The following is a 19762-nucleotide window of genomic DNA, read 5'->3' on the forward strand; positions in this document are numbered from 1 at the left end:
TGCAGCTATGAAAACGCCTGTGGCCTGGCTGCATGCAAGCAGAGAGACAACGGCCTCCCCATGCTTCCCATACCTCAGCTTTATCCCATGAATACCCTGAGCCCTTCGCCTTCAAGGGGGGAGGTCTAAGTTGTTTTCCTGTCTCCTTGCTTGGTTGCTCTGTGAATAAACACTTTCTCTGCTGCAAACCTCAGCATTTCAGCATTTGGCTTGCTGTGATGAGTTGGGCAAATGAACATAGTTCAGTAACACTTACATTACAGTTAACTAAGTACATTTTTCCCCCTCTCAATTAGTTTTTAAGTTCCTTAAGAGTAACATCAGCAGTATCTGAATTCTTTCTGAGTCCGCACAATGACTGTAACAATGGTTGGAAATTCTTAGAAGCGTACAAGTTACAGTCAACTCTCTCTAACTATGAAGTTTGTTTCATGAAAAACTCTATGAGAGTTTGTGAAACTTAACTACTTTTAGATAAAATAGGGTTAAAGGGCCAAGACTGTGTATATGGCGGGACAGGGAGTATACGGGAACTCTCTATTCCTTCTGCTTAATTTTTCTGTGAACCTAAAACTGCTCTAAGAAACTAAACATTATAAAAAATAATGAATAGACCTATGAAAACCTTAAATATTTTCACATTTACAAAAATCAAACAACAGAGACAGCTTATTAAATAAATGCAATATCAATGATACTTTACCCATCATACATTTGTAGTAAATGCTATACTGTTAATGTCCATTAATGTGACTGCTAAAAACCTCAGTCTCTCCTTTCTTTATAAAAATTTCCCCAAAATGCTTATAAATGTGTTCCCTTTATTATGGACATTAACTGCAGTAGGAGATTTTTCCAGTGTTTAGTGTTGTATACAAGTGTTAAATGTGATTTTGATCTTATGCCTCAAAGTTGCTAGGGTCCACCTTACAAATATTCACAGCTCACTTCAGTGAGCTCTGAGATAGGACACAGCAGCTTGAGATTCATTTACTCAACAAATCCTAGGGAGTAACTTTTGTACTTGTCCATCACTAGAGTAGAGGACAAGATAGACATGGCTCGGCCTTCAGGTAGCTTCTTGAGAAAGAGGATTTGGTGAAATATTTTATCACAGATGCACTACAATTGTACTCTGATTCTTTTACTGGTCATTGCTTCCGTCCTTCCGATTGCTGTGGGTGTCATCTACAAGTAGCTCACAACTGTCCTTGTCTCCTGAGATTTGCCCTCAGTCAGGAGCTCCCTCATTCACAAACATCTGAATGCTTATTCACACCCCTAGCCTCAGGAGGGACCCATAGCTGGTGACAATAAGGGGATAGAAAAGTTAGACCTTTTGCCTTAAAGTGAAGTATGTCTGTGATGCCATTCATGCTCCAAAGCTCCCCGTGAGATCAGGCTAGGCTGTACATCCACAGAAACCACATCCTTGCTTAGCTTCCCCCTCTGCTTTCTTCATTTTCTTACAGGCTTTTACTGAGAACATTCCCTAGACAATCATTCGCCCAATAATCCCTGTTTTATCTCTGCTTACAGACAACTCAAAGACACTTTAACTTACAAGTGGATTGATGTTTCTTTTTTTGTTAATGGAAGGATAATTGCTTTACAATATTTTGTTGGTTTCTGCCATACCCCAACATGAATCAGTCACAGGTATACATACATCCCTTCCCTCTTGAACCTCCCACCCCATCCTGCCCCTTTAGGTTGTTTCTTGAGTCTCCCCCTCAACTCCCGGATAGGGTTGCCAGGTTTAGCAAATAAATATACAGGATGCCCAGTTAAATTTGAAAATCAGATAAACAATGGATAATTTGTTAGTATAAGTATGCCCATGTAATAATTAGAACATACTTCTACTAACAAATTTTTCGCTGTTGATTGGAAATTCAAATTAACCTGGAAGTCTTGTATTTTATCTGACAACACTATTCCCAGAGGTGTTTTGTTTGTTTGTTTTGTAGTCATGGCTTTACCTTCCATAGCTTCCCAACAAGGGCAGCCCTCAATATCACCTGCTTACATTCAGCTCTCCCTCTCCTATTCAACAACACTAACTTGGAGTTCTAAGGCTCAAATGTCCTTCCTTCATCTTGTCATCTCTCCCAGAACTCCACTGATGGAGAGATGGGAGAACTCCATCCATCCCAGAACTGATGTCATTTTCTGAAGCTCTGGCTTTTTCTTTAAATCTCCAGTACCTTCCTTTTTCTAATTACCCCCAAAGGGAGTGTGGCTCATGATTTTCAAACATTAGAATTCAAACACACTCATATTCTACCAAAGCACTCAGAAGTAAATATTCATTATTATAATTTCACATAAAGGGAATTTGGGATTAGGAAAGGAAGCTATCCTTCCTTTGACTATAGCTATAGTCTACTATACAGATAAGAGAATGAAATTAGGATAGCCATGTTAAATTTGGACAAGAAAATATGACACCAAATCAAATAGCAATCTTCAATGTGTAAATTAAAATAATTTAAACACATACCAATGTTCTGTAACATCTGTCAGTTAGAGGAGTAATGACAAGTCGAGGTGAGTTACCAAGATATTCATAAGCATATTTTACGTTGCAATTAATGATACGAACTCGAGCGTTTTCATATTCCCAATAATACCGAAGCTGAGCAAGCCACTGGAAATCTGTATCGTGTGAGACGCCTGGAAGGAATAAAGGAAAACAAGACACATAATCCTGAAATGGAAATAATTTGAAAACTAGATATTTTATCATTGTTTACAAAAGTATTAACATTAAAATAATTCACATTTTCTAATTTGTAGAAAAGATCATATAAAATAAATTCTGCTGAAAAAGAAGAAGACATATAAGTTCTTGTTTCTAGAAACTATCAATATTTTATCTTCAATATTAAGAAGAAGTCACATACCCATATCAATCATGTCCATGACCACATCTCTAGCATGGACATCGATAGTAACCAAAGCCCCCAGAGTAATCCTGGTCTGCTTCGATAGTTTTCCTCTTACCAGCTCCACAATATCATTTAGTTGATTCTGAAGCTCCTTATAGTACTTCTTTAATCCCTACAAAATAAAAAAGCAATTAAACTAACATTATATAGTAGCAAAAGTGTGCATTTTATACATCTACTCTCTAACAATATGATTCTGACTTCACAATGTAGCTCAGTATAAAAATGAATTCTAGAACAGAATAACTTTTGTCTATGCATAATAAAAATTAAGAACAAATTTTTAAGTAATTGTGCAATTTTAATGCTACACATAAAAAGTGAGGGAAGATTGCCCTTGAAAATGATAAATAAGCTAACTAAAAATCAAAAAAAAAGCATAGCGTGTATAAAAGAATGCTATTTAAAATAATGCTTTACCTCCGTTCCACCACTTATAACTTCCTGTGTCTCAGAGGTCCAGAACATTTGAGAAACACAAAGTACCACTTGGCCAGGCCACTCTCGAACCCAGTCTCTTCTTGCAGATTCTGGATAAGCCTGAATAATTAAAGTGTATTTCTAAGTTTAAAAGGTGACAAGAGGAAAAAAGCTTAATGATTAACAATAAGTAAGTATGGTATTTGTTACATTTGTAGGCTAGAATATATTCATGAAAAATTTTAGATGACTATTTAAAAGATCTGAAATTTTTTTACAAGTCATATTTTTAAAATATTTGTTTATTGATAAAAGAATAGAAAGATGAGCATCTATATGTCAATAATCAGTTATCTCTGGAAGAATCTGTCGATTCTTTGGAAAGCTATTTTCCATAGGATTTTTATGTTTCTTTGCTGTGGGGAGTTGTCAGTTTTCTACATAATATACACATTACTTCTATTATAATGAGATATGAGGGTTTATTAAACTTAAAAAATAAATCAGTCTAGCAATTTACATATATTGATGCCAAGATTTAACTGAAAAGAAGACTACACCATCTTGTAGCTAGACTGACTTAGTAGCTAGAACCCTTGTATTATTTATCCATAGTTTTTATAAAAACTTGTATGACCAGTGTATATAATTTGAACAATTACATATTTGTCCAGTTATACACAATTGAACAATCTATGCTATGAGTTCAAAGTATACTTTCGTTTCTTCCAAAATGTTTTATGTTCAAAATGCATTTAAATGGATTTATTGGAGGGGTAGTCTTTTTAAAAATAACTTGTGCCACCTGGTGCCCTGTGATGACCTAGAGCAGTGGGATGGGAGGAGGGGAGAGAGGCTCAAGAGGAAGGAGATACAAATATAATTATGACTGACTCATGTTGTCGTACAGCACAAACCAACACATCTTAAGGCAACAATTTTCCACCAATTAAAAAATAAAAATAAATAAAATTTTTAAAATAACTTGTTTCAAAAGTAAATGATAATAGAACTAAATTAAAAGCTGGAAAAAAATGCAAAGTATAAAGTTGATACTAATGGAATTTATATCCATGTGTATACACATATTTATCTATTTATTGGCTGTGTTGCATAGCTTGTGGGATCTTAGTTCCTTGACCAAGGATTGAACCCAGGGCACGGCAGTGAAAGCACCACGTCCTAACCCCTGGACCACCAGGGAATTCCCCGGAAACTATATTTGTAATACAATGACACCATCTTGGATATAAGAATATTAAGCATAAGGATGAAAGTGAAAGTGAAGTCGCTCAGTTGTGCCCGATTCTTTGTGACCCGATGGACTACACAGACCATGGAATTCTCCAGGCCAGAATTCTGGAGTGGGTTGCCATTTCCTCCTCCAGGGGATCTTCTCAACCCAGGGATTGAACCCAGGTCTCCCGAACTGCAGGCAGGTTCTTTACCAGCTGAGCCACAAAGGAAGCTTAAGGATATAAATATTAACTATTAAAATGCATTTTTAGTAATATTTATGAAAAAAGTGAAAGTGTTAGTTGCTGTCTTGTCTGACTCTTTGTGATACCATAGACTGTAGCCTGCCAGGCTTCTCTTGCCATGGAATTCTCCAACCAAGAATACTGGAGTGGGTAGTCATGCCCTTCTCCAGGGAATCTTCCCAACCCAGGTCATTCTTTACTATCTGAGCCACACTAAGGAAGTCCATGACATTTTAAAAATACCAAACATTCATAATATTTATAAATATTTATGAATAAATGCAAATAACAAACTAACCTAGGTTTCAAAGAAGGTTAAGTTTCAAAGAATGGATGAGCCATTGCTAGGTACACAGAAGGTAAGTTTCTATATGGATTAAGGAAATACTTTCATGGATAATGTTGATTTTTTCCTTTGTGCTTTGGAATCAGAGATAGAAAATGGAGAGAAAAAGTCAAGATTTATCTGCAGGAACTTTGAAACTGAACAGAATAGACACTATAAGATGATTCTCATAGGGCTCTTAGTGAAGGAAAAAGGAAAAAGGATTCTTACTCAAAGTGAGTTGTTGGATACAAGGCTGCAATGCCTTTTTTTTTTTTTTAAACATATATTTATTTGGCTGAGCCAGGACTTAAGTTGCAGCTTGTAAGACTGCATGTGGGATCTAGTTCCCTGGCCAGGGATTAAACCCAGGCCCCCTGCACTGGTAGCTCAGAGTCCTAGCCACAGACCCACAAGGGAAGGCCCTGCAATGCCTTTTAAATGGTATTTTTACTGTACAACTGTTCCTTTGTGGCCCTAGAGGAAGAAACATGCTGAAATTTATTATCATTCAAGTATGGTTAATTGAATTAGCCTAAGTGAGGTGTATGTAGTGCCTACGTGCTATATTTCTCTCAAATATTATAGATTCTCCTTTAATGTTTGTTTATCTCATTTTGAGTTTTTAAGTAATTGTCTGAGATTCTTTCTGACCCTAGGGCCTTCACAAAGGATACCCTAGATGGTCTTCCATTTGCTCTCTATTTGGTTAATTCCTACTTACCCTTTGGGTCTTGGTTTCAATTTTACTTTCTCTAAGAGCCTATCACTAGTAACCTACCTTCTCCACTCCAAATTAGATACACCTTATTACTCTTTCTCATAGCACCTTTTTTTTTTTGGAGCACCTAATCGCACATTATTATAAATTCTTACTACCATTATTACTTTAATAATAATGTTAGGAACAGAGTAAAAAAAAAACAAACAATAAATGGCTTAAAAGAGCAAGACCCTTAAGTGTTAATTTACTGGTACTCATTCAAAAATCTCCCAAAAAAAAAAAAAAAGGAGAATTACAGAATATAGGATATACATTAAATTCTAGGAAACACACCAGCCTGGCTGCAGCAATCACATCATGAATACTTCGAAGCATCAAATCTTCTACTTGAATGAGCCACTTTTCCACGGCACCTCGAGCTGCAGACGTGGAAATTAGTGCAATCAGCTCCACTCGCTCACCTTCAGAGCTATACATGGCCTTAATATCCAAATTGGGAAGGAACTCCAATTTGGCGATGCCTTCAAAGCATTTTTTCAAGTGAGGCTGAACTCTAAGTGGATCTTTGGTCTCTGACAGAATCTCTAGCATTTCATCATTAGATAAGAAGAAAAAACTAGGGAAAACCATGCAAAGACAAAAGCTTTAGTTATAATTCATTGCACCTCAGAAAATGCTTTAATGATAGCACAATTGATTATTCATCATACCGAGGGAAGAAAAGTCGTTTTTTTTCAAGATATGCGTTAAGGCCTTTCATAATTTTCTCCAAAAGTTCATTGCAGTTCTGCAGTTTTTCCAGTAAACCTGTTAAAGAAGTAGCAGCAAGAACCTAAAAGAAACCCATTCATTCAGGTCAGAACTTATATACTAGATATAATGATAAGATCTCAACATTAACTTACACCTCAAAAATGTTAAGATGTCAAAAGACTTATGAAAATTGCCAGGAAGTTTTTCATAATGTAAAACTATTAAAATTCAGTAAATGACAAGTATTCTTACCCAAAGTTGATAGCTGTAAATGAGAAATTATGATTGTCATACATATTTTCATTCTTCCTGTATTCTTTTGAATGATAGGGGAAGAATATGCTAGTTTTGTTTGTGATTTAATTTTTACATTTACAACTGTCAACTATAAACATTCTATTTTTACACTTTTAAAAGGTTCAATAAATTAAAAGAAGAAAACCATCTCATGGCACATGAAAATGTCAGTGTCCACAAACAGTTACATTATTGCATGGACACATCCATTCAGTTACATATTGCCTTTGGCCGCTTTCTTGCTACAACAGCAGAATTGAGTAGTTATAAAAAACACAGTAGGTCTCATAAAGCCTCAAGTATTTACCATGCAACCCTTTGCAGAAAAAAAAAAACAACAACTGATTTCAGTTCTCTAAGAAATAATGTCTTAGAAAGGTTCTAAAATCAACACGTAAGGGAAATCTTTCAAACATAAATTTTAGTACTATTGACTCTCAAAAGTCCAGCACAGCTATTTTTTCATCCAGCATTGAAATAAAATGCTATTTATTAAGTTGGGTACCAGATTTTTTTTGTATATATATATATCTATGTGTATGAAAAATACCCGGTCTGCCTTTCAGCATTAAAATCACATTCAACAGGGTACTATACTCACTAGGAGAGACACATAGCAAGTGAGACCAGCTGAAAGAACTGCTGACTCTTTTTCCCATCATTGCAAGCATATAGAGTCACGGAGTAGAACGTCAGTTGAATCACCTGCATGACTCACATCCATTCATATTCATTCTCTCTCTCTCTTTCCCTCTCTCTCCCCCACCCTCTTGCTTACTTCATTTTATTTTACTATTTATTTTACAAGAGGAAGCATGGAGTATACACTCTAGAAGCCAAGTAAGTTAAATGAACATTTGAAGCAGCTCCACTATGCATACTAAAGGATTATGAACAGTGTATCTTAAGAACTGAAAAGTAAAGTTACTTATGCTCCCTTTTATTTTCCTGAGTTTTCCAGTTTGTTCACAACGAGTAGGTTTTATTTCTGTAGTTGGAAAAAAAGTTAAATGCCTTTTCTAATAGCCGGAAATAAAGGTTTCCTCTTTATTTGAAAGAGAGAAAACAAATGCTTCACCTTTGGATCTTTCGCACAAAACTTCATGATATCCCTCCAGTGTCTGTCTACCGTCTGAAACTGACGCCCTTCTTCTGGCATCTGTTGCATGATATCCTCAGAGCAAAAAATGGGCTCCAAGTATAGCCAGTGAGCTTGTACCTTTAACCATTCATCAATCGTTTCTTGTATTCGAATCAAACGGTCTTCCCAAGCCTTAAAGGAAAGCATATTATACTGAATTCCAGTTATTAAAGGAAACCTATAAATTATAACAAAGGCTATGCATTTTAAATTCACTGTTATTTTTGAATCAGTGCAAAACAGCTCAAAGTCACTTGTGGGTGTCTCACACTGGCTTTGAAAAACTAGGAGGTCTGAAGTTTTCCTAAATCATTGAAACTCATAACTGGAAATGACTATAGTTATTTAGACCAATTTCCTAATTCCTAGGTGAACTGTCTCAACTTTAAAAAGCATCCAGAAATATATCCTGCCCCACACCAGTGGTTATCAACCTAGGGGCTATTTTGCCCTCACCCCAAAGGACATTTCACAATGTCTGGAGGCATTTTCATTTGTCACAACTATTGGGGTGAGGGTTCTACTTATATCAAGTGGACAAAGGTCATGGATGCTGCTAAATACAGGACAACTTCCACAACAAAGAATTATTTACCCCAAAATGTCATTAGTGCCACGCTGAGAAATGTCAACACAATTTGCTCTACGTCAACACAATTTGGAGGGGGGAATCTTATTACCACACATTTCCAAGAATCCATTAGATATTTCATTAGCCAAGCATCATGTATATAATCTCTCTTTGATTCTTAAATCTATGGCTTGAGATCCTATATATCAAGAGGTTGGCCTCACATTTTTGTTTGAAAACATCTAAGAGAGCTTTCAAATTTGTCTTATAAATTCTCCCTTGTCAAAGAAGAAGTACTTGCAAAAAACATCTTATCAGGAAAGGGTTAAATCAGCTTGAATCAAGGCAAGATGTGCAGTGTTATGGCCTTTTAGAAGAACATAACTCTTTGTCTTCTCCAAATATTCAAAGCTAAGGTGCCCCATAACAACACTATGCCTAAATTAAAACCAGACTGCTTTATTTTGAATTTCAGCTTTGTCATCTTTAGCTGTGTGAACTTGGGTGAATTTTCTATCCTTGGTTTCCTCATCTATGAATACTGATAATAATGTGCTCTGTGGATTAAATGAGTTAATAAATGTAAAGCTCCTAGAGTAGTACCTGGCACATATTTAGAAGTCAATACATACTAGGGAGAAAATCCAGTTGTTATTGATCTTTTCTCCATTTTATATAGTCTCCAGTTAGAATATTGATACCAAAGATCCTAGTTATTATAATTTATTTGCTTTCTGTATTTACCCACATCAACTATAAGGTCATGACATTAAATAATCTTACAGTCTCAAATATCACTTGTTTTCTTAAGTGTAAAATAATTCATTAATTATTCTAAAGGGTTCTCAAGCTAGTTCTCAAATACAAAGTACTGTATATAGAACTTCACTACAAGTTACAAGAATATACTGAAACAGGGCCTAGGCTATCTAAAGTTAGATTAAATAATACCAACTGTTTTCCTTCCAAATCTATCACTGTCATTGGAGAAGATTTTTCTTAATAAAACATCATTTTCAAAATCATTAATGTCTCATCTGTTCTATATATTTTCACATTAATTTTAAGGTAGATATATCTGTTCCTGTACTTTGACAAAGCTATCCAACAAATTTACTTATTCCCATGAGAGTAAATATGTAATAAATTTCAATCTTTATAAATGACCAGGAGTTGATTATCACATTTAACAAACCTTGATCTCCTTTTCAAATGGTTTGATGAATGGTGAGCCTCTCATTGTCTGAGTTTTTATAATTTGATCATCAAGGAGAGCCTGAATCTCATCTACTGAAGAAAGAATACAGACTCCAGTATCACGATATAAACTTATATGAAAAGTAATACCATCCCAAGTTTCCATCATTGTATGCATGGCTTTCTCTAATGAAAATTCCTAAACAGGATAAAAAAGAAAGAATGGGATGATGAATAAGGAATCTTATTTACTATATGTATGGACTTTCCCTAGTGAATTTAGTAAGCATTTGGTGCATTTTTGTAAGATATTCTGCAACTGTCTTTAAGTTAGAAAAGGTTTTAAACAACTATACAATTCCTATGGTGAATGACAATGTAGGTTTTAAAAATTCACTCGTTTTCAAAGCTGTCAGTATCAAAACAGACAACAGTATGAAAGACCTGCTGGATTTTCCCTGAGGTGCCTTTTTTCAGTCTACAGTCTGAAGATGTTTTCAGTGTATTCAAGAAGACTACAGGGCCATACTTACTCTGCCTAGAATACATACATATCACATGCCACATACCCAGGCATCCACTTCCATTCTTAACAGGAAAAAATACATATCAAGATTAGCATATCATCCATGCATATCAGAATGTGGCAGAATTAAGAAGAGGTCAAAGGAAGCATTTCTACTCCGGATTTAGGACAAGGGAATCATACAGAAGTACAGACTTTGTGGGGGAAAAATATGAATGGCCTTCTACCACTTTTCCCCAGGTTCTCTCACTGCTATCCCAAACTATACATTCAACTACAACTAAAACTACGATTATTTAATTAACAAACTCGTCAAATAAGGTATTTCAGTTGATCTGCATATTTACCTTGCTTGCACCTGCACTTATCACTTCAAATTTGTCCAAGTATGGTGCAAGGTTTAATTTTAAAACTTTCTTCAGTGTAGTTCCAGAGTCTGGAGTTAAGTCATAGCCTACAATTTCTGATAACTGCTTCCAATGACGTGCTCTCATTCCTGGATTGCAAAGGATAGAGACAGTAGGGATGTAATCCTAATGATGAAAATAGAAACAATAATGAGTCACTCACCTGACTTTCATACTCATAAACTTGAAATTATGTAATATATTTAATGAGCCCATTTAATATTTAATGAGTTAGATTCAGGAGGGGAGAGAAACTAACAAAATTATTCTAAAGTTCATCTGCACAAATAAACATGTAGAAATAGCCAAGAAAACTATAAGGGTGAAAAAAGGAGGGGTGGTGGTAAATGTTCTGTAAGATATTAAAGTATATGCTAGAACTATAATAATTAAAATGATCACAGTATTATAGAAATACAAAGTCATGTTTATTCTATAATTATATGGAGAAATATGTAGCATAACATAATATATAAATATATACACACATACAAGGCATAAATGGGAAAAAAGCCTGCACCCAAATATCAAAATATAACCATCTGGAAATAAAAAAATACTCAACAAAAACTCTTGATTCATCACTTTTGATACTGATATTAAAACATTTCCTTTACAATCAGGAACAAATAAGCACACCCGTAATACTTCTAATCAACACTGTAGTGAGTCTCTCAGCCACTGAGGTAATATAAATAAATAAAAGCTACAGAGCAGGAGTGGGATCAAGATGGCAGTGTAGGAAGGCCCTGAACTCACCTCCTCTGATGGGCAAAGAAGGAATGACAATGAAATAGGCAGATGGGGTGGAGATGCAGTCTGGTCAGAAACCAAACCCCGGGTCAGTGACACACAGTGAAAGGAACATGACCGCTGCAGAGCTCCTCTCCAAGGGGCACGGGGTCCAAGGCCCACTTTGGCCCCTGCTGCCTGGAGGTCTGGCCCTGGGAAGACAAGCCTCCAGAATGTTTGGCTTTGGAAGCCAGTTGGGCTTCCCATTCAGGAGAGACAGAGGGTTACAGCAAACAAAGACTATGCTCTTAAAGGGTACAGGCAGAAGCCCACATGGTCCACGTTCCAGCAAAGATGCAGAAATTTGAGAGGCACCTGTGTCAGACCCACTTGCTGATTTTGGAGAGCCTATCAGAGTGGCAGGAGGCCTCCAGGACTCGCCCTGGGGACAGAGATGCAGGTGGCAGCCATTGTGAGGATCACCAGCAAGTACCACTTAGGAATTCTCCCTCTAGCCTGTTAATGCTGGGCGCTTGCCCTGGCCACTGGAGGGCCCACAGCAACTGTGCACCACCAGGCTACACCGTCAAACACAGAGAGAGGCTGCCCCACCCACAATGAGCCTGAAGCAGGGGCACTGCCCAGCGCACGTCAGCCTCACCAGGAGACCGCCATGCCCACCAGGGCACTGACAACAGCTGCATGAGTCACAGCACTGCAGCCAGACAGGCCAAGGGCCAGCCCCACTATACCCTCAACAACCTTCCACGACATAAGGAAGCATGTGGTATGAACAGGAGACACCCCTGGACAGACAGGTCTAGTACCAGAACAGAGTGTGCTGCTGGGCCGTATAGGATGTCTCCTGTATAATGTCACTTCTCCAAGATCAAGAGACCTAACAGTCTTAGTCAATATACAAACATGACCACAGGGAATCAGGCAAAACGAGGAGACAAGAGGAATATGTTCCAAGCAAAGTAACAAGACAAAACCTCAGAAGAAGAGCTATATTAAATGCAAACAAGCCATCTACCCAATATAGAGTTCAAGGTAATATACAGATGCCCAATGAACTTAGAAGAAGAATGGACAAACACAGAATTTCAGCTAAGAGTTAGAAAATATAAAGAAGAACCAGTCAGAGCTGAAGAATATATTAACTGAAATGAAAAATATACTAGAAAGTATCAATAGTAGACAGTATAATACAGAAGGACAGATCAGTGATTTGGAAGATGGAGTAGCAGATATCACCCAAGCTAAGCAGGAAAAAAGAAAAAAAGGATTTTAAAAAACAATGATAGTTTGAAAGACTTCTGAGACAACATCAAGTGTACTCACTTTCATGTTATAGGGGCCCCAGAAGGAGAAAATTGAGAGAAAGGAGGAGAGACTTCTTTGAGGAAATATTAGCTGAAAACTTCCCTAATCTAGAGAAGGAAATAAATATCCTCCTCTAGGAAGCACAGAGAATCTCAAACAAGATGAACCCAAACAGGTCCACACCAAGACACATTATAATTAAAATGACGAAAATTAAAGAGAGAATCTTAAAAGCAACAAGAGAAAAGCAACTAGTTATGTATTGTACAAGGGAACTCCCATAAGACCTTAAGCAGACTTTTCAGCAGGAACTCTGCAGAAGGAAGTGGAACAATATATTCAAAATGATGAAAGGAAAAAACTACAGCCAAGAAAACTTTACCTGGCAAGGTTATTTTTCAGATACATCTTTATCTCTGAAGAAGAGACAAAGACTTTCACAGACAAGCAAAAAGCTAAAAGAGTTTATCACCACCAAACAGATCTTGCAACAAACGTTAAAAGAAATAACAAGTATAAATGAACAAAATTGTAAAAGGAAAAATCTCACTGGTAAAGGCAAACCTGGGGGAAAAGTAGTTAATTAACCACTCATAAAGCTAGGAGGAAAGTTAAAAGACAAAAGCAGTAAAAATCATCTCTATCTGCAATAGCAGTTAAGGCAAAAATTAACAGATGTAAAAATGATAGAACATTTGGGGAGGTTAGTAAAAATGTAAGGTATTCAAACTTAAGAAATCATCCACTTAAAATAGACATCTATAATAGGTTGTTGTAAATGAACCTCCTGGTAACTACAAACTAAAACCATGTAACAGTTACCACAAAAAGAGAGAGTCAATGCATCACTGAAAACCTCAAACAGGAAATTTTAAAATACCATGAGACAAATGAAAATGAAAACATAATATTCCAAAATCTATGGACACAATAAAAGCAGTTCTAAGAGGAAATTTTACAGCAAACCAGTCCACCTCAGGAAATAAGAAAATTCTCAGTCTAACCTTAACCTGAAGGAACTAGGAAAAGAAGAACAAACAAAACCCAACGACAGTAGAGGGAAGGAAATAATGAAGACCAGAGTGGAAATAAATAAAATAGAAACTAAAAAGAAAAAAGAAAAAGATCAATGAAGCTAAGAGCTAGTTCTTTTAAAAGATAAAATTGATAAACCTTTTACCAAACTCATTAAGAAAAAAAAAAAGAGCCCAAATAAATAAAATCAGAAATGAAAGAGAGGTTACAACTGATACCACAGAAATACAAAGGATCATAAGAAACTACTGCAAATAATTATACACCATAAAATAGAAAACCTAGAAAAAGTTAATAAATTCCTAGAAACATAAAATCTTCCAAGACTGAATAAGGAAGAAATAGAAAATATGAATAGACTATCAGTAATGAAATTGCATTAGTAATTAAAAAAATGCCTAACAAAGAAAAGCCCACGCAAGATGGCTTCACAGGTGAATTCTGCCAAACAATTAAAGAAGGGTTAACACTTTTCCTGAAACTATTTCAAAAAATTGCAGAGAAAGGAATGCTTCCAAATTCATTCTACAAGACCAGCTACCACATGGATACCAAAACCAAAGACAACACACACACACAAAAAAATTACAGGCAAACATCACTGATGAACATAGATGCAAAAATCCTCAACAAAATATTAACAAATTCAACAATTAATTAAAAGAATCATACATCATGATCAAGTGGGATTTATCCCAGAGATACATGGATGATTCAATATCTGCAAAGTAATCAATTTTAACCACATTCAAGAATAAAAATCATACGACCATCTCAATAGATACAGAAAAAACTTTTGACAAAATTCAATATCCATTTATAATAATAAAAAAAACCTCTCAACAAAGTGAGTATAGAGGGATCATATCTCAATATATTAAAGGCCATACATGACAAGCCCACAGCTATCATCAAACTCAGTGGTGAAGAGCTGAAAACATTTCCTCTAAGTTCAGGAATAAGACAAAGCTGCTCACTCTAACCATTTTTATTCAATATAGTATTAGAAGTTCTAGTGACAACAGGGAGCGCAAGTTTGATTCCTGGTTGAATAACTAAGATCACACATGCCCCAGCCAAAAATAAAGAAAGAAAATAGCAGGGAAAAAAATTATTGATACTACTAGTGGTATGGGACAATTTATCTTCCATCTCAAGATGACTTTCAGAGATTATGGTGGTGCACTGCTATGAAGACAGGAATAATGGATGCTGCTGATAAGAAAGGAAAAGAGGAATATCATCTGGATAAATTTAAAACATGACCAAAGGCTTAAATGCTGACAATAAACTATAACTAAAATCTAACTGAAGAAAAAAAAGAGAAAATAAAAATTACTAATATTTGGAATGAAAAAAAAAGGAATTACTCCTAAAGATTCCACAAACATTAAAAGATGACAAATAAATGCTATGAGTAACTTAATGGCAATAAATTTAATAGCTTTCAAAAATGGAAGATTTCCTTGAAAATTACAATTTACTAAAACTGACATAAAATTAACACAAAACCTGAATATTCCCATATCTATTTTGAAAAAATAAAACCACTTTCAAAATCCTTCCCATAAAGTTCCAAGTTAATGGTATCACTGGCATATGCTTCTCCAAAATATTTTTAAAAGAAATAATAACAATTTTATTTGAATCTCTTTTGGAAAATAGATAGAATTTCCCGTTTGTTTCATAAGGTCAACATAATCCTTATAACAAAACTTGACAAAGATATTACAAGAAAATTAAGACCAACATCTCTCCTGAATATAATCTCAAAAATTCTCAAAAAATATTAACATACAAAGCCTAGTCTTCCTAGTCCTGTTTCCAGACTGATTATGTCCTGGAAATCAGTAAGAAAAAGACCAACTATTAAATAAAAAAATAGACAATGATAAGACCAAATAGTTCACAAGCAAAGAAATAAAAAATATTCTTAAATATATTAACTTATGCTTAACACTTTATGTAATAAGAAAAATGAAATTCTTCTAGTAGGTTACCAAAAACCCAAGTATGATGACACTCTATTATCAAGGTTGGTGCAAATATATGTTGGTAAAACCCATACAGAAGGTAATTCAACTATAGACTTGAACCTGAAATTTACTCTTTGGCAATTTACCTTGCAGTTCTCACTTCATACTTAGAAATTTTTACACCAATATATAATATTTATAGGTGTAAAAAATAATGAAAAAACTCTATATACAACAAGAGAAGATCTCTAGGATAAATTAACCAAAACAATGGGGGATATAATACATACAGTATGTCAATTTTATGTAAAAAGACAGGAGGTTTAGAAAATATATTCATATCGTTATATGTGTTAAAAAAAAAACTCTTAAGTATACAAAAGAAAGTAATAACATAGCAAGGAGATTGTTCAGGTGTATCTTTTTTATATTTTTAAGCCATGTATATTTATTAATTATTAAAAATAATTTTAAGTAGTTTAAAGTTTTTTTCAGGCAGCTATGCTGAAGATCCCATGACAGTTTGCACTCTGAGCATACTGACGGTGGAAACGTTGGCATTACCACTAGACTAGAACCACTGCCACTCTGCCTTGGGAAGCTGGATGCATTATTTACTGCCACAAAAACTGTTATTATCCTCTCTTTATGAGTGAGGTGACTGAGACATGAGCGGGTAAATATCTTACACAAGTGGCATATTGCCATTACGAAGCACAGAATTGTGATATAAACCTAGGCAGTGTGACCTCAAAGCCTTCTCAGGTAACCGGTACTCTGTGCTGCTGCTCATAGCATAGGCTAACTTGTTTACTCAGTAATTTTTTTATCCTCTTCATATCAGTGTACCTGGTCATTATAGTCTTTTCTATTTGTCAAGCATGTTCTGGCATGTTCTGTGAAGGGACTGATTATGATGACTTCCTCAGGACAGAATGAGGCATGTATTAAGAAACAGATTAAGTTTTCTGGATTTAGCTTTGGTTTTGCTTTCCAATGTTTCCATTTCTCTTCATTAGCACTTGCTGCAAACAGCTCCAGCAGGGCTTTCTAAAATGCCATTAAACGTGTTCCTACCTTAAAAACTTTTATCTGCTCCATTACCGTAGTGCACATAGTAATGGTCGGATTCTCTTTTGGTTCTTCTTCAAGTTTCTCTTCTTCCAGAGATCGTCTTTTTGCTGCTTTTCTTTTTTCCTGTAATTCCTTCTTTTGCTTTGTTTGGAAAAATTTCAGAGTCTTAAAAATTTCCCGGGAAAATTCCTCTACATCAGTTTCCATGGCTTCCCCATTAAGGTCCAAAAACCCTCCATCCATCCACCTGAAAGAAAAAGTAATATTAAACTCAGAGACTTTTGGCGTGTTAAGAGGCCTTAGGCTAGGACCTTCATTTTGTAATTGAAACAAGAGCAGTCAACCGCTTTTCTCAGTCACACAGAGCTGATTGATGACAGAGATAATACTAAATCCACCACTTGAGCTATGCTGCATGTGCTAAAATATGAATCAGATTGTCAGTGGACAACTAATGGTACCCAAATAAAATGCTGATTTGACTCCATACTTCTAATTTTTTATGTTAAGCATGAGTCAAATCAACTAACTGCATTAAAAATGGAATAAAATCTGGAAAACCCAAATGAGACTTAATTAGATATTATATTAATAAGGTTAGCTGGTACCCTAGCAACATTTGACGCTTCTCCTATATGATATTTGGTTTTTCCATCAAATGGACCAGTAAGTCCTGCTTTTAAACACTTAGCCAACAACAACAGCAATAAAAATCAACATATGTTTTATAAATCTTTTTATATCTTTGCTGAACTGTTTATTACATTACCAGAAATTACCGTTTTTCTGTTCGTTGCCACTTCAAAACTAAATTAAAAAACTTCTGATAGGGCTCAATGTTAACTTTTAATTTATCCAGTTCGGGATATTTTGTCAGTTCCCATTTGAAAAGTTCCTCTTCTTTATTAATAAACTGAACTGCTTCTTCAGATTCCTGAATACGTTTTTGTAGTTGTCTTACATCTGTCACATACTGAAAGCAAAGCATTTTTTATTTCAAGAAATACCCAAGAAATGTTATAAAAATAAGATTAAACAATACTTCATAGGCTATGTCCTTGCATATATATATATATATATAGCACTTTATATATCAACTTCAGAGCAATACTATGACAGAAAGCAAAAAATGGCTATGTCTACTTAACAAAAAGAAAACTAACCCACAAAAAAGATTATATAATTAGCAGCAGTTCCAGGCCTACAAGTCAGGCCTCTTTTTGCCTAAGTAAGCACATGCTTTTCTATATTATACAAACATGCCTGCTAGCGTGCTAAGTTGCCTCAATCATGTTGGATTCTTAGCGACTCTGTGGACTGTACCCTGCCAGGCTGCTCTGTCCATAAGATTCTCCAGACAAGTAGACTGGAGTGGGTTGTCATGCCCTCCTCCAGAGGATCTTCCCAACCCTGGGATCAAACATAAGAGGATCTCTTATGTCTCCTACATTGGCCAGACAGGTTCTTTACCACTGGTGCCACCTGGGAAACCCTATACAAACATGTCCTATACTTATCTACCAGCTTGCCACAGCTACTGTCTATATTTATCAGACCTGTTGCATGCGGTCCAATTCTGCAAATTCTGCAAACTCTTCCATGCGCCGTGATTCCTTTTCTATTTCCAAAATCAGTTTCTCTCTCTTTGCTATTAGTTCATTTTCTTTTCTATGTTTAGCATTCTCAATGAGCTTTAAAAGAAAACAGTGAAATCATGTTAATTATTTTGCTACAAAGCAAATGATCAAATGAGACGTCTGAATGCTTTGTACAGTAACAAAAAAAATCAGCAAAGTAAAAGTAAAACATTGTACAAAAATAAAACATTGACTGATATGAAAGGAAAAGAATAATAAATTACACAGAAAAAATTTTCTGTATCGCCAAAGCGACCATAATAATTCTTATTTTAAATAGATATTTTAACTGTTTAACAGATTCTGGGAAAATAATAAAACCTACCATATATCGAGCATTTCTTATGTCAAGAGTTATTAAACACTTTACCTACATTACCACAAGTATTATATCCTCATTTCAGAGATGAAGAAATTTAAGCATATAGAGATTAAGAGGCATGGCCAATGTCACAAGATCATGAAAGTCAAAATCTGGATTAGAATGCTGGCTTATCTGACTGAAGTGCATGCTTTTCACTACTATACCATCTCACTTCCCAATTTAGGAAAAGCTAGCTTAAATTAGGACTTTTTCAAAATTTGAACTATATTCAGTATCATATAAAATCCTGAATCTGCAACTTCCTCCTGGGAAAGTTACTTAACTTCTCTGAGACTCATTTTTCTCAGCTATGAAATGGGGGAAATAGGAGCACCTGGGATTTTTGTCAGTATTAAATGATTTAATAAATGGAAAGTACTGAGCACAGTGCTTATGATTATTATTCTTTTAGTAATTTCCTTTTTTAAAATTTATTTATTTTGGCTGTGCTGTGTCCTCATTGTGGCTCGAGGGATCTTCACTGGGGCATGCAAACTTCTTAGTTGGAGCTTAAGGACTCTTAGTTATGCCATGTGGGATCTAGCTCCTTGGCCAGGGATCAAACCAGGGTCCCCTGAATTGGGAGCATGGAGCCCTAGCCACTGGATGACCAGGAACCCCCCTATTATTAATTTGATAATAGTTCTAACTTTTTAATGTCAGTCCCACTTTTTTTAAAATTTCTTAATTCTTTTTTTTTCCTTTATTTTTATTAGTTGGAGGCTAATTACTTCACAACATTGCAGTGGGTTTTGTCATACATTGACATGAATCAGCCATGGAGTTACATGTATTCCCCATCCCGATCCCCCTCCCACCTCCCTC

General features: G+C 35.5%; 1 protein-coding gene across 2 annotated transcripts in view; it reads right to left on the bottom strand.

Annotated features, from left to right (window-relative positions):
• DNAH12 (dynein axonemal heavy chain 12) overlaps window positions 1-19762 on the bottom strand; it is a 177223-nt gene that overhangs the window by 118742 nt on the left and 38719 nt on the right. For both annotated transcript variants that reach the window (XM_043443267.1, XM_043443266.1), the window contains 11 exons: window positions 18493-18627; window positions 17716-17909; window positions 16940-17183; window positions 10734-10919; window positions 9859-10059; window positions 8030-8224; window positions 6612-6733; window positions 6235-6517; window positions 3372-3491; window positions 2907-3063; window positions 2504-2676 (listed from right to left, as the gene is read on the bottom strand). In XM_043443267.1, the coding sequence (XP_043299202.1) occupies window positions 2504-2676; window positions 2907-3063; window positions 3372-3491; window positions 6235-6517; window positions 6612-6733; window positions 8030-8224; window positions 9859-10059; window positions 10734-10919; window positions 16940-17183; window positions 17716-17909; window positions 18493-18627 (2010 nt within the window). The remainder of the gene's footprint in view (window positions 1-2503; window positions 2677-2906; window positions 3064-3371; window positions 3492-6234; window positions 6518-6611; window positions 6734-8029; window positions 8225-9858; window positions 10060-10733; window positions 10920-16939; window positions 17184-17715; window positions 17910-18492; window positions 18628-19762) is intronic.

Source organism: Cervus canadensis, chromosome 22, assembly GCF_019320065.1.
Source record: "Cervus canadensis isolate Bull #8, Minnesota chromosome 22, ASM1932006v1, whole genome shotgun sequence".
Taxonomy (NCBI): Eukaryota; Metazoa; Chordata; class Mammalia; order Artiodactyla; family Cervidae; genus Cervus; species Cervus canadensis.